General features: G+C 33.4%; 1 protein-coding gene across 1 annotated transcript in view; it reads right to left on the reverse strand.

Moving 5' to 3' along the window:
* Nucleotides 1–10,849: 10,849 nt before the first annotated feature.
* The window catches only part of LOC136043902 (exportin-4-like), a 160,769-nt gene continuing 156,942 nt past the window's right edge, over nt 10,850–14,676 (reverse strand). Inside the window, exon 21 of the mRNA XM_065728931.1 lies at nt 10,850–11,193. Within this exon, the coding sequence (XP_065585003.1) occupies nt 11,005–11,193 (189 nt within the window). The 3' untranslated portion in view covers nt 10,850–11,004. The remainder of the gene's footprint in view (nt 11,194–14,676) is intronic.

A 14,676-nucleotide genomic window follows, 5' to 3' on the forward strand; every position in this document is an offset into this window, starting at 1 on the left:
TTCTGTTTGAGGTTAAACTCTAACACAATACATAAATCATAAAAGAAGCAAAGGTTTACTCCTTTCAATTCTCTTTCTAATATTATAATTGCAGCAACTGCAAGAGTATAAAAATGTATAATATTACGGGGAAATCTTAAAAACCTACACTACCTTATATAAACATATGACAAGCGAGGATTTGACCCTGTGACTGATCTGAAAGAGGCCCTCCTTTTATTAGAAAAACTCAAGGGTCCGCTTACGTTATGCTCGTCCTCTGCCCCCAAAGGTCCACAGTTTGTCAACTGATTCTGTAAACGTATTTAACTCAACATTCCACATTCTTTTGAATCGCATTTTGAATAAATCTTCAACTACATTTCTTTCCTTTTTTCTGTTTTTCTTTTCAAATTTTCTAATATATAAAATTTAACCAAACAACTAATGAGCTAGCCATTTGAAGCTTTAATTTTTTGCGGTTTTTTAAGTCTTCTCTGTGCTAAGATTTTCAACACTTTACATTGTGACATTTTATAGTACTTTTTATAAAGCAACGTAACCAGTTACATTAAAATTAAAAACGAGAGGAAAATTTTTTAATTTGTAAAGGGCACTCAGGTCAGATCTAAAGCTTTGACCCTTCTAGGCCTAAGTTTTTGCCGCTCCGTTTTAGTGAGATTTTCGAGAAAAATACCCCAAAAATTCAGGGATAGTGGTAGCGCTGAAGAGAACACAACTGATGATCCAAAAGTATTGAAAGAGAGAGGTGATACTGAACTCTCAGCTGTCATTCTTGGGAAATATCTGACAGTTTATTAGTGGCCGCAGAATTACTCTGTTGTTTTAAAATCACTTTTGTCGACGGAAACATACCTTGACATGACAGTACGACCGAGATCTAAGGACAGCAGAGCTGTCACTTCGACCGCAATTTGAGTACGTCGCTGCCGCAGCTCCGCTCCGAGACATCTGGCGAGGCTTTGTTAACACCCTATGTGCTACATATGGCCCTGGAGGAACTAAGGTTTAAGGTAAGGCGAATAGGCAGCGTGGCCGCAGAGTGCAACTGGCACTTTGACGATGAATCACATCAGCCCAGTTTGTGTTAAGAAAAAAATCACTCAGTGATAATGTATAGTGACCCCTGGCATTGTGCGTCCCTAGGCCCAGGCCTATTGGTAAATATGGTCCAGAGGGTATTTCCGCATTCCTCAGCTCCCCTCCCTTCTCTACTCTAAAGTAACAAGTACATTCGAGAAAACATTTTAGAGAACCAGGAATGTGACAGAGTCTGAGTTAGGTTTTTTCTCAGGTGGGTGGGGTGGGGGGCTAAGTGTAGACTTTGCCGCCCTCTGTCACAACATCAATACTGTAAATATTACAATTTTGGCCCAACAATACTACAATTCAGGCTAGTTTTGCCACCCTCGGGGCGTTTGCCCCTTCAAGACCCCCACCCCCCGATCCAGCCCAGAAATATGGCCAGTTGGTATTTGCGAGTATTTTACTAACCAATTGTCTTTCGTAGCATGTACACTGAAAATTTTATCGTTAAAAGCAAATGCTCAATAATAACCTTTCCAATCCTCAAGGCTTTGTGAAAAATGCTTTGTATCCCATTCACATCGCCCCTGTGTTGAGGATTAGACCTTGAAATGCTGCGAAAGAAGTTTAACTTTAGTGTAAGGAGCATGGACTGTCCTCTTCAAATGCAGATTTTTTTTTCATTTCAAGTTCGTATCACTACGAAATTTACGAACCTTATATACATTTGGAAAAACTTACTCTTTATGTCTATTTTCGCTACTAATACCATATTCAGGGTATTTGCTAAATATATCAGAAGTTCTACTGTATATAAGGGGAACGGCCCCCTCTCTTCTTAAACTCCTGATTCTAAACTTCTTAAACTCTAAAGTTTTACTAGTCCTTCCCAGAAATTAAATAAAAAAAAACTAATTTTTTTAGCTGAAAGTAAGGAGCGACATTAAAACTTAAAACGAACAGAAATTACTCCGTATATAAAATGGGTTGTCCCCTCCGCAATCCCTCGCTCTTTGCGCTAAAGCTTTTAATTGTTTTAAAAAGTAGAATTGTGGCAAAGAGTCAAACTTTAGCGTAAAGAGCGAGGGATTGCGGAGGGGACAACCCGTTTTATATACGGAGTAATTTCTGTTCGTTTTAAGTTTTAATGTCGCTCCTTACTTTCAGCTAAAAAAATTATTTTTTTTTATTTAATTTCTGAACGTTTTTGAATTAATGCATGTTTGGTTTTGGCTCTCCGCACATAAATTATTAAAATGAAATTTGTATATTAATTCTTTTTTTGGCTAAATGGCTTTCTCTTAGTTTTGATCAGACGATTTTGAGAAATAAGGGGTGGAGAAGGAGGCCTAGTTGCCCTCCAATTTTTCGGTTGCTTAAAAAGGCAACTAGAACTTTTAATTTTTAACGACCGTTTTTATTAGTAAAAAATATACGTAACTTATAAATTAGCAACTTACGTAACAAACTTTCATAATCTTATATTTTTATTATGTATACAAGGGGGTTTGTATCCTCGTTAATACCTCGCTCTTTACACTAAATCTTAAGTTTTGTCCCAATTCTTTAAGAATGACCCCTGAATCAGAAAGGCCGTAGAATAAATAGTTGAAATTACTAAGAATACTTTAGCATAAAGAGCGAGGTATTGATCTCCTCCTAAATACCTCGCTCTTTATGCTAAAATATTTTTGGAACCCCTCATATGCGTAATAATCTCTGTTCGTTTTAAGTTTCAATGCTACTCCTTCCTTTCATTTGAAAAAACGTTTTCATGTTTATTTTTCATTGTTTTCTTATAGTAATGCTAGAAAATCATGCACCCTTTTCCTTGAATTTTTCTTCCCCCATGACAGATTCTTCCAAGGAAAGATCCTCCAACATCACCCCCTCCCCTCAGTCCCACCCCCCAAACAAAATAAAATCCCCCTGAAAACGTCTGTACACTTCCCAATAACCATTACTATGTGTAAACACTGGTCAAAGTTTGTAACTTGCAGCTCCTCCCCTAGGGATTGTGGGGGAGTAAATCATCCCCAAATACATAGTTATTATGGTTTTCGACTATGCTGAACAAAATGGCTATCTCAAAATTTTGATCCGTTGACTTTGGGAAAAAAATGAGCGTGGTAGGGGGCCTAGATGCCCTCCAATTTTTTTGGTCACTTAAAAAGGGCACTAGAACTTTTCATTTCCGTTAGAATGAGCCCTCTTGCGACATTCTAGGACCACTTGGTCGATACGATGACCCCTGGGAAAAAGAAAAAAAAGAAAAAAAAAGAAAAAAAAAAACAAACAAATAAACACGCACCCGTGATTTGTCTTCTGGCAAAAAATACAAAATTCCACATTTTTGTAGATAGGAGCTTGAAACTTCTACAGTAGGGTTCTCTGATACGCTGAATCTGATAGTGTGATTTTCGTTAAGATTCTATGATTTTTAGGGGGTGTTTCCCCCTATTTTCTTAAATAAGGCAAATTTTCTCAGGCTCGTAACTTTTGATGGGTAAGACTAAACTTGATGAAACTTATATATTTCAAATCAACATTAAAATGCGATTCTTTTGGTGTAGCTATTGATATCAAAATTCAATTTTTTTGAGTTTTGGTTACTATTGAGCCAGGTCGCTCCTTACTACAGTTCGTTACCACGAACTGTTTGAAAGCATTTTAGAGTACGACAAACATAGTTAGTTGGTAGTTGAAACAATTTAAGTTACCAAAGGTACTTCAAAACATTTTAACTGAATTTATCTTTTATTTTATTTTTTTTGCTTAAAAGAAACAGAACCAAATGAGCACAACATTTTCTAAGCATTGCGAAATAAAAGTTACATTTTATCACACTACTGTCTTAAGAAATACATTATTAAGACATCGAGATATAAAAAAGTCAACTTTTAGTTTAAAGAGAGGGACCTTCCTCGTATATAAGGTAATTTATGTTCGTTTTAAAGTTTAACGGAAGTCATTACCTTCATCGAATTAAATTTATTTTTATTTTTTCTAATACGCTTGACATAAACCCTTCATTCTCATCACGGCAATACAAAAGCAGACGTCACAGTTGTTTGGCCACCTGCTGCAAATGCCTTCACATTTACCCGCAAAGACGATCTACGACTTCGACCCAACCAAAGCCGCCTAAAAACAACCCCACGGCCAGCGGAAAAAAAGATGGTCTGACAGCCTCTCCGAGTTCCTGACGATGGCAAACATCAGACTGAGCGAAACACCAACACTCGCCACGGACCAAAGTGGACAGAGTCGCCAACGTTTTAGTCCATGAATGTGTCCCCTGAATATATCCATGAATGTGTCAACTGAGTATCCAAAAATAAGTCGCTTTTAGCTAAAACATGTCCATCTTGAAATCTCAAAACTACAGGTTTTTACCACTTGTATTATTAACCAAAAGACGCTTTATAAGCCTCTTTAAAAGCAACCAGTTAACATAAAATATAATGAAAAAAAATGCATATAAAACATTAACAGAAAATGACTGAGTGTGAAAGCACGAAACTCATATAAAAATGTAAATCTCTTACTTTGGAGAAAATCTTTTACTTACGACATCACTGGCAAAACCTGGATGCTTAAAAAATGCCCTGAAAAGGGCACTAGTTTAGTAAAAAGTGACATTTTTTTACCAAACTATTTTTACCATTTTTTTACCAAATATAATCCAGTTTTACCACTTTTTAACAAAAGTGACTTTTTAACAAAAGTGACTTTTTTACCAAATATAATCCGGTTGGGCAATGTTTTGTTTTAAGTCTTAAATTTACAAAACGTATCCCTGCTTTACGCTTTCCGAATTTCTAAAATGTGTCATTTTCTTGCCCTTTTAAGTCATTGTGTCCCAGCAAATCGGAATGTGTCATTCTGATATAAAATGTGCCCAGTTGGCAACCCTGAAAGTGGATGGAAACGTAGACGTCACTCTCTATGCCGGGCAGCGTCCAGAAGGAGACATAAGTCAAGTCAAATAAGTCAAGAAACAAAAGCCGTAAAATTGTGCTCAATTTTTTAATAGCTACCAATAAAAAAAAAATATCTGCCTTGTAGTACAAGATATAATCACTTTGCCAGAGCCTAATTCAAACTGATTTTGCTGTATATAGTAGCCAACACCTAATATTAAAAAAGTAAAAGATAACACAGGGAAGTCAAACTACACCAAACTAAAGGAAAGAGCTTCTACTAACAATCTATTTACAGTTGAAACCGCCTAAAGCGGTTCCTCCATCCTTTCCTCTTTAACCCTCCCAAAACTTCTCACTAAGTTCAAATCTCTTTTAAGTCTTTCTTCTTCCTACCCCATTCGGGGACAACATCTTCTTTCTTTGGCCCCAGATGGACGGTCAAAAGTGCAATTTTTTGCAAACTCTCATCCACCATTCATCAAACATGGCCTACCCATCCTAACTTTTCATTATAAAAAAAATAACAAGTGTAATCATATTTATTTTATTGTAAATAAAGCATAAAAAAGCACTACAGCAATGAGTAATTGATAATATGGTAATCAACCATATTTAAACCATTGATTAATTAATAGCAAATTGGGCACTAGGGTACTAGTTTAAAACTTGAAAAATATGTTTAAGCTTTTGAACCATTTGATCAGTTGAATTTTGCAAACTAAAACCAGGCAGATGCCAAAAGGTGACTAAGTAAGACTTACTTTGTAGGAATATAAACTCTCTAAAAAGGAGAGTAGATCAGAGTAAAGGGACACAATTATTGCTAAAAAGCAGAGTCTAAAGGCTGTGCCAAAGTAAGGGAACCAATCATTTTGGAGGTAAACATTTTTACAAGAGACGTAGGAACTACCCAATATATTATTAATTAACCACCCTTTAAGCTTCCAGAACCAAGAAAGCTATCTCTTGAAACACCATAAGATTTTAGTACCATACAACATGGCGTTGAAAGGTATTTCAAAACCTCAGAAAACAGCCCTGGAAACACCATAACAGTACATGACAAGTCAGAAAATGAAGGAAAAAGGTGCGAAATACCAACCAAGAATTGCTTACTATTAATTACTTATAATTACTAATTAATTACTTATGTAAATACTTATTTTTAGAATTGAGGTAAGGACGTTTCGATAACTCTAGATAATTATAAACAACATTTTTATAGTCAAATTACACAAAAATACTTCTTCAAGCAGGCAAAGGAACATGCTGAAATATGATTCTTTAGAATTGAAGGCATTAACAAGATGTTTGATGAACACAATTTGACTATACACATTATTGCGATCTCTTATGCGTTCATTTTAATAAAATAGGTACTACTTTCACATTGTTGAACCTATAATTAAAAATTAGCTCACAGTACATATTTTCTGAAATACAAAAATGGTGTAGTTTGCTAACATATAACGACTTTTTAGAGTTGCAGATATTAAGGAAAATACAAGTTTATTTGATATAAGCTTGAATAGAAACATGGTTGCCAATACTATTTAACCGAAAAAAATTCCAAGCCCACAAAAATCAATTAATAGTAAGGTTTGACACTTGCTAAATTTAGATTGAAGAAGCCTATCTCTTAGAACAACTCACCTAGAGGTGCCAGGTGTGTTGATTTGGTGATGTGTACAAATAGTCCCTCCTTCAATATATGTTGCCTGATGTTTGATCGGTTCATCATTTATATCAACCTGACGATTTTGTACGTTGTATGATTTACAACCCTATCCTAAACTAATTAATCCACGCAACTCTTCCTCCGCAACACCCAAACCCTAACGATTTGATGGCTAATTTCTCCGATTTGAGTGACATGTCCTGAACGATATTAGGAACGTAGCGGAAGTACAGACTTTGAAAAGTATTTATTTCTGGTATTTTCATAGAAAAAAAAAACAACACAAAAATGTCCCCCCCTAGATTTTAGAAATAGCATTTTTAGTTATGTATAAAGCATGAAAGATTAATGATTGAAACACGAAATAAACAAGATTTCATATAGTTTAAACACTTATAAAGGAGGGGGGAGCCTTGCCTCCTCATGAAATTAAGTTATATTCAAAACTTTGCCAAAAACTTCCAAAAACAGAAATCTGTTTTTGATGTTCTTCCAGGTTGTATCCCATTCCCCGACGCAAAAAATTTATGCATAAGTGTCCGGTTGACATACAGACCTCTGTGCAAGACACTTATAACTGAAATACACTCCCCCCTCCCACAGAGAAGGAAATTGAATGTGTTTACTACCCGGATCAACTATCTGAATTTTAAGGAAATTTTCATATTTCAGCTAATTTTGAGTCTATGGTACTTATTCTCCCATTCCTAAGCAATCAAGATTTTTATATCGACTAGTCCTGGGGAATACTTAATGTATATGTAACTCGAGTGAGACTATCAGTGAGATTAACGGAATATTGGTATCATGGATATTCCAGATCAAGTCCATTTGTTTTTTACGAGGTATTCGTTTATCTACTCTAATTTATCTTATTATTATATATTGTATTTATCTAATTCGTTTATCTACTCTAATGTATCTTATTATTTATCTTATTATTATATATTATATTTATCGAATTTATTTATCTTATTATCTAAGTTCCTAATCGATAACAATTCACCAATAGCGTTGAAATGTCTAAACTGTTTAAATACTTGTAGTTAACATGTGAAGCTCTATATTTTAGGATTTAAGTCCTAAAAAAATGCTGAAACCCTGAAATCCCAAATTTTTTTATTAATCTATTACTTTAAAAATGGGAATTTTAGGTCGAAGCAATCCCAGCGCCACTACTGCATAAACAATTGCAGAAAACCGAAATTAGATTACCGCCCTCCCCGAAAAAGCGGAGTTTCCGTACAAGGGAAAATAATGTTCTTAACGGTTTTTACGCTTTGTTTTACGTTTTTGTTAACTTTGTAAGGAATTTGAGGCTAGGGGACCAGCCCATAGGCTAGGGGGACAAACGTTTATAAATAGATGTATTAAAAATAGGCTTTAAACATCATTTTAAACTTCTTGATCTTTAAACTGAAAGTGATCAATTACCACATGAATCACAGGATATAGTCTCTAGTTAAATGGCATACTTATACAATTGACGATTTATTAAAAGTTTCCGAATCCGGCAAATTTCAATGTATTTATTGTATTTATTTGAATATCATAATAGAAATATCAATCAACGAAAGATTTATAACCTTATAAGTACTTTTGGATGTTTAACTTGGTGTAATACTTTTCATAAAAAAGAAAAAAATAATAATAATGTGATGGTATAGTACTTGAGGGTTTTGAGAGTTTTATCCTGGGCTGAAACCCCCAATAAATTGAACAAAACGAAAGGAGTGAGTAAAACACAAATAAGTATAAAACTCTAGATACTTAAATGATAAAATTAAATTAATAAACAAATCGTGACAGATATACAGAGGAGGAGACACACAGAGGAGGGAGAAGAGTCACCACACCCTAATTGGTTCATAGAGTCCCTCGCAAGGAAAAATAGAAGATTAGTGGGAAAAGGCACTTTTCCCAATATTGACTCCCCTTCCCTACAAAAAATAAATTTCCCAACACCCCTACCCCTACCCCCTAAGAATCATAAGTATGTACATTTATGATAACATAGGGGAAAAAAATCAGCGAGAACATAGAGGAGTCACGAAGAAGAGCGAAGAGAGGCAAGAAGAAGATCACGTAACCGGATAATTTCTATTGTCCGCGACACTTTTGCATACGATTTTTTCTGTATAAAGATTCAATTTTTTTTGTTTTCGAAAAAGCGTTGAGATTGATTAATCTTAGAATTTTGATTCCATTTAATCATTAAAAAATTAAAAAAGAATAATTATATTTTTTCTGAGTTGAAAAGTTAGTTTTGTTAAGTCTTGTTTTTTTTTCAATATTAGGATTTGTCGTTAAAAGGTCATTATTTTAAATATAAATTTTGTCATCAACAAATTCTCACATGTCGGTTCCTAACGAAACCTAAAATTCTATACCATACAAGGACGCCACCTGTTGATTAGCTAGAAGGCTGCTTTTCACAAATACGCCAAAAATATGGGCAATTTCCCCTTCCCTCAAGGAAATGTTTCCCACCAGAAACTTGAAAAAGAAGAGAAAAGAAGCAAAACAAAATATGATCTCTTGTGCCTTTTGCGCCATTTTATAAATATTCCACAACGCACTAGAACGCCATTTGGGAGACGCATAGGGAGCTAGCCCATGAATACTTTGACTCATTTCCAGACAACTTTTGACCACCATCAGGGAGAAATAATCTTTGATAAGGAATTATAATTTCCAAAACCTCGTGATTTTTGCAATATGTAGCAATCCATAAGGACTGTATTATGACATATAAAAAAAAAAAAAAAAAAAAAAAAGTAAAAATCCGGACCAAAAAAGTTTAAAAATGGGAGAAATAAAAGAAGAATTTCCCAAGAACTCACTAAAACTTAGATTCCCTTTTTTCATCTTCCCTTCCTCGAAAAAATATTTCCTTACAAAATTGAAAAAAAAGAGAAAAATAAGACGAAGAAATAAAATAGAATCTCTGCTGACATAGCAGCAACTGAAGTTCTATGTATTTTGTAAGAAATTTAAGTTATACAAGTTTACCACTTGAAGGATGGCTTAGGGGCAAACCGATGAATAATATATTCTTCGGCAAGCTTCCAGACAACACTCGACTTCAGGGATAACATGTCTTGTTAAAACACGCTTGGCGCGTTTTAGCGGTAATTTTGATGTTAAATTACCTTTTGAATAGCTTTGTGTGCAAAAGTAAAGTTGCTAACAGATGGCACACTTTAAGGCAAGAAAGATAACAGCTTTCTGTTAACTACTTTCGAGACAGCTGTTAAAGCTGACATGAAAGGAATTAGAATCTTCAAAGCCTCGTAATTTTTATGATGCAGTATAAATAATATTGAGTTTTATTATGAATAAAAAACAACACTTTATGACATTGAAAACAAAAAGCTCCAGCCCTAAAAGTTGAATACCTAGAGGAGCCGGTATAAATAATAGCAATTTTCCCAGAAATTACAAAAAGGAGACTTCCCTTATCTATTCTCCTTCATCAAGCAAATGTTCCCGATTGTAGAAAATGAAATTAAAAAAAAAGTTATACAGGGCTACCTACTGCCATGATAGTAAATTCTAACACTTTCAGTTCTAGTACCAAGGACAGCAAAATAAAAAATACTTATTCCCCCTTGTACCCATCTTGAGTCTGTTTCTACATGAAAATCACTATTTTCTTAAATTATTATTTTGGTTGTTTCAAAATAGGAAGATTTTAGGACAGCACAATATCGTTCGTACGATTATTTTCATTTGCATTGCTGTTTAAATATATATACATATATATATATATATATATATATATATATATATATATATATATATATATATATATATATATATATATATATATATATATATATATATATATATATATATTGTGTATTTTCTTTTGTTTTTGTTACTATACTTTATTATCATGTTAGTGGGTAAAAACAGGCACTGTTGCCACGTTGAAGCGTGAAAACAAATCAGCAGAACTAATTTGTTAGTTTTGACAACACTTTCCATCTGTTTATTCGCACAGACAACTACGCTTTCAAAGAAAAACTACCCCCTTTTCAGCTGTTTTTATGCCATGAGTTTTTATCTGGTTTTCACTGATTTGCTACTACCAAAGCGGCACAACAGCACAGTGCATAACGGCACAGGCGAGTTTGCTGCATTAAAAATAGAATTCTTGATTTTTCAGATATTTTTTTTATGTTTTTTTTATTTTTGAACTTTTTTCTAAACTACATTTTTCAAAGTAGAACAATTTTATTTCATTTCCACTGTCCTTGCTAATTCAACAAAAAAAGAAAAGAATTATTTTCAGTTTACCGAACGTCTTTTCGAGATTTCTTAATTATATAGCTAGACATTCTAAAGGTACAGAGAGTAGTCGTTGATTGCTCATTTGATAATTAAAATACTTCGGACTTCAACAAGAAAATTTTCAAAATTGTCACGAAATTTCATGCGTCCCAAAGGATCAGATTGTATATTCTTTGTTAAACTGTTGAACGCTGTTGCCAGTTTCTCAGCGCAATCGGGATCTTCTTGAGCAGCCAAAATTTCTTGAACTAGTTGTTGATATTCTGTCTGAAGAGTAAAGTCAATTTTGAGAAAATAAGTTACGCAAAAAAAGTCAAAAGTAAAACCGTAGAAGTAAACTATTTTACAAAAACACTAAACAGTGGAACGCAAGAGAGAGGGAGAGAGAGGAGAGAGAGGAGAGAGAGGAGAGAGAGAGAGAGAGTGTGAGAGAGAGAGAGAGAGAGAGAGAGAGAGAGAGAGAGAGAGAGAGAGAGAGAGAGAGAGAGAGAGAGAGAGAGCACTCAGTTGGGGTGCCAGGACATTACAGAAGTTTCATTTGAACGCCGAAAAGTCCTTCATACAAGTCTGGAGAGAAAGGGGTGGAAATTATTCGACAAAACAAATAGCAAAAACACATGCCATGTATTCTACGATATCGCTTCATAAACGAAAAAAAATTCATTTTTATATAGCATACTAAAAAATTCATTTTTATATAGCATACTAAAAAAAAAAAAAAAAAAAAAAAAAAAAAAAAAAAAAAAAAAACGATTTTTTTTTCTTTTATCAACAGGTAGCATTGAAACATCACAAGCAAAGACATTAAGATACCTAAACATACCAAAGATACCAAGATACCTAAATAATAATAATAAAAAAAAGAAAAATAAAACGTGTTTTGCATTCGACAAAACCATTACACTAGCAAAAATTTGCCTTGTATTTCATGATATCAGGACTTGAACGTAAAATTTATCTTTTTTTCATATAAATGCTAAAAAAAACACAAAACAGTACAAAAAACGCACACTTTTTTTTATCCATAGACAATACAAGAACTTCACAAGCATTAAACGAAGATACCAAATATTTCAGATTCATGGATTCATCCCCATGAACCTTTCTCAACGACAGCTAGGAAATAAAAACAAAAGAAAAAAAACACAGAATACATTACCGTAAGCGTTTCATATTTTGAAACGCTTACTAACTACTTGCCACACCTTACCTTAACACATTCATGAGGCTATCTCTTCCTCTCCTACCTCCTAAAGAAACTTAAAGGAAAGAAAATTATATACGGATAATTTTTAGTTTTCAGGCGTAACCGCTCTCCTGGTTCTTATAAATTTCAAATCGTTTGCGTAAAGTAAATTTCACTATCCCAAAGGCCTCAATAGCTGAGCCGTTTCCAAAAAACTTGTTGACGATTAGTCTCAATAGCTTCAGTAGTTCAATGCGACGTGAGTACATGTTGCATTTTATGTAAATCTTACAGGAGAACAAAAAGTGGGATATCAAGAATATCAACAGAATCAAAAATATCCCAGAATATCTACAAAATAAAGACATTTCAGACTACCCAGCGTGTCGAGTACCCAACCAGCAGGAAATAAAGGAGACAGGAAGTTAGTATGCATTATTGCTATATTATCTGTTATGGTTGAATCAAAGAAAACAACTGCAAAAATTAGGACATTGGACAAAGCAAAAACAGCAACAGGAACATCCATGAATAAAGGAAAAATAATCAGTCCAGATGCTAACCACAGAATAAAAAAAAAATCAAGGGAACTGCCAATAAAACTCTGTTGAGTACTCCACTCCAAACCGAAATTGCTAATTATTATGAAAAACTTCTCTAATATCTATGAAAGACAATACGACGAGAAGGCATAGCCTTTTCAAAAGTTGTATTAAATACAGCCAACAACTATAATGGTAATTTAGCGGTAATTTTGATGTTGAATTACCTTTTGAATATCTTTGTATGCAAAAGTAAAGTTGCTAACAGATGGTACACTTTAAGGCAAGAAAGATATCAGCTTTCCGTTAACAACTTTCATAACAGTTGTTAAAGCTGTCATAAGAGTTGTTATAAAAGATTACTACTTTCTTGCCGTAATTGTTTCTAAGTTTTCAAATTTTTTCGCATGTGCCCCAGGGTCGTCCACAACTATCTACAATTCATGTATCCAAAAGTTCTCTCAGTAGACCATATAATTACCATGACCCTTTCTTAAGTATTCTTCACAATGAAAACTCCATCTTTTACCACCATATTGATTTGATTAAAATGAAGGCATGCAAAATCTCTGGTATTCCAAGAGAGCTTAAACAGATTTTTCTTGGCTAGTTTTGAGGATGTTATTTAACAGTTTCTTTCAATCGTATATTTCTTTTTATTCAATTTCATGGATTCCTACTTTTCTTTCGTTCTTTCATAATTAATTTATAAAAAAAAAACTCTTACCGTAAGAAAAAAAAATCTAAGTAAATAGTCACATGAAAACCCAGGACAAACTGAGTAAAATCCCGTAATAATTCAAAATTAAACGATCAAAAATAAGTGAGTAATTAATATCAATGAGTAACTGAGAACAAAACGAACAGAAATTAAACTAAATAATCAATTCAAATACAAAGATAACAGATATTGATATAGATGGATAAATAAATGATAAAATGAGTGAAAATTAAAATGAATAATCAAATCAAACTTAAAACGAATAGAAAGTACTACAAACAAGAGTATAGCTACTGCCTCTCTCCCTATACACAATCTAAAGCCTACTGCGTCATTTGCGTTTTACTGAACATTGTATGTAATTTAAACAATGTTTTTTTTATCTGTCAAAACATGGACGAAAAAAAAAAAAATAAATAAAAGAACAGTTAGTTCTTTCCAAGACGACTGGAAAGAAAAAATAAAAATAAATTTAATGTTTATTGACCGAAAATAAACTAAAAAAAAATTGAATGTTTATTGACTGAAAATAAACTGAATGTTTGCTATGTAATGATACTAATTCTGGAAAATCTCAGCAATTCAAATTGAAAATTTTATTTGACAAGATTTGTCTCAATGCTACAATTATACAAGAAAAATCTTTGAAATATGCTGAGTTTTCAGAAAATTTACGAAATTTAGATGGGGGCACTAGCCCTCCTCCAATTTGTATCTGTCCGTTATAAAATTTTACTTGACGATTCATTTTAATTTTTAAAAGTTTTGAGATTTATCAATCTATATCAGAATCTGTTCTCTGAATATTTGAAATGATTATCTATTTTAATTTCTGTTCGTTTTGGGGTTTAGGTGGTAGTTTTAAGTTTAGGTAAGGTAAAAGAAGTTTAAATTGTAGTTTAAATGCAAAAGTTTAATTGTAGTTAATATTAAGAATATTTCTTTCCTATTATGATCATTTTGACAACCTTCAGATCTTTAGATTCAATTCAACGTTCCCTGAAAGTTTCAACTCAGTAGGCTACCTTCAACCATTTCTGAGATATTGCCATAGCCACATTCCAGGTTCTTTACAGCCTGGATGTGTCTTTTGATTTAGTACAGCATCCCTCTCAACATTCCTAGGAAGTTTCAACTAAAAATTTTCCTTGGATATTGCATATCCTTCTCTTTTCCATTGCAAAACTAATGTTTAAACAATTATCAATTTTCACTATTTACGACTCTTATCCGAGGCCCTGTTGGATCCCCTAAGGCACATTTATTGGACTTTTGGCAATCTTTAACAAAATGCATTTCTA

Source organism: Artemia franciscana, chromosome 2, assembly GCF_032884065.1.
Source record: "Artemia franciscana chromosome 2, ASM3288406v1, whole genome shotgun sequence".
NCBI lineage: Eukaryota > Metazoa > Arthropoda > Branchiopoda > Anostraca > Artemiidae > Artemia > Artemia franciscana.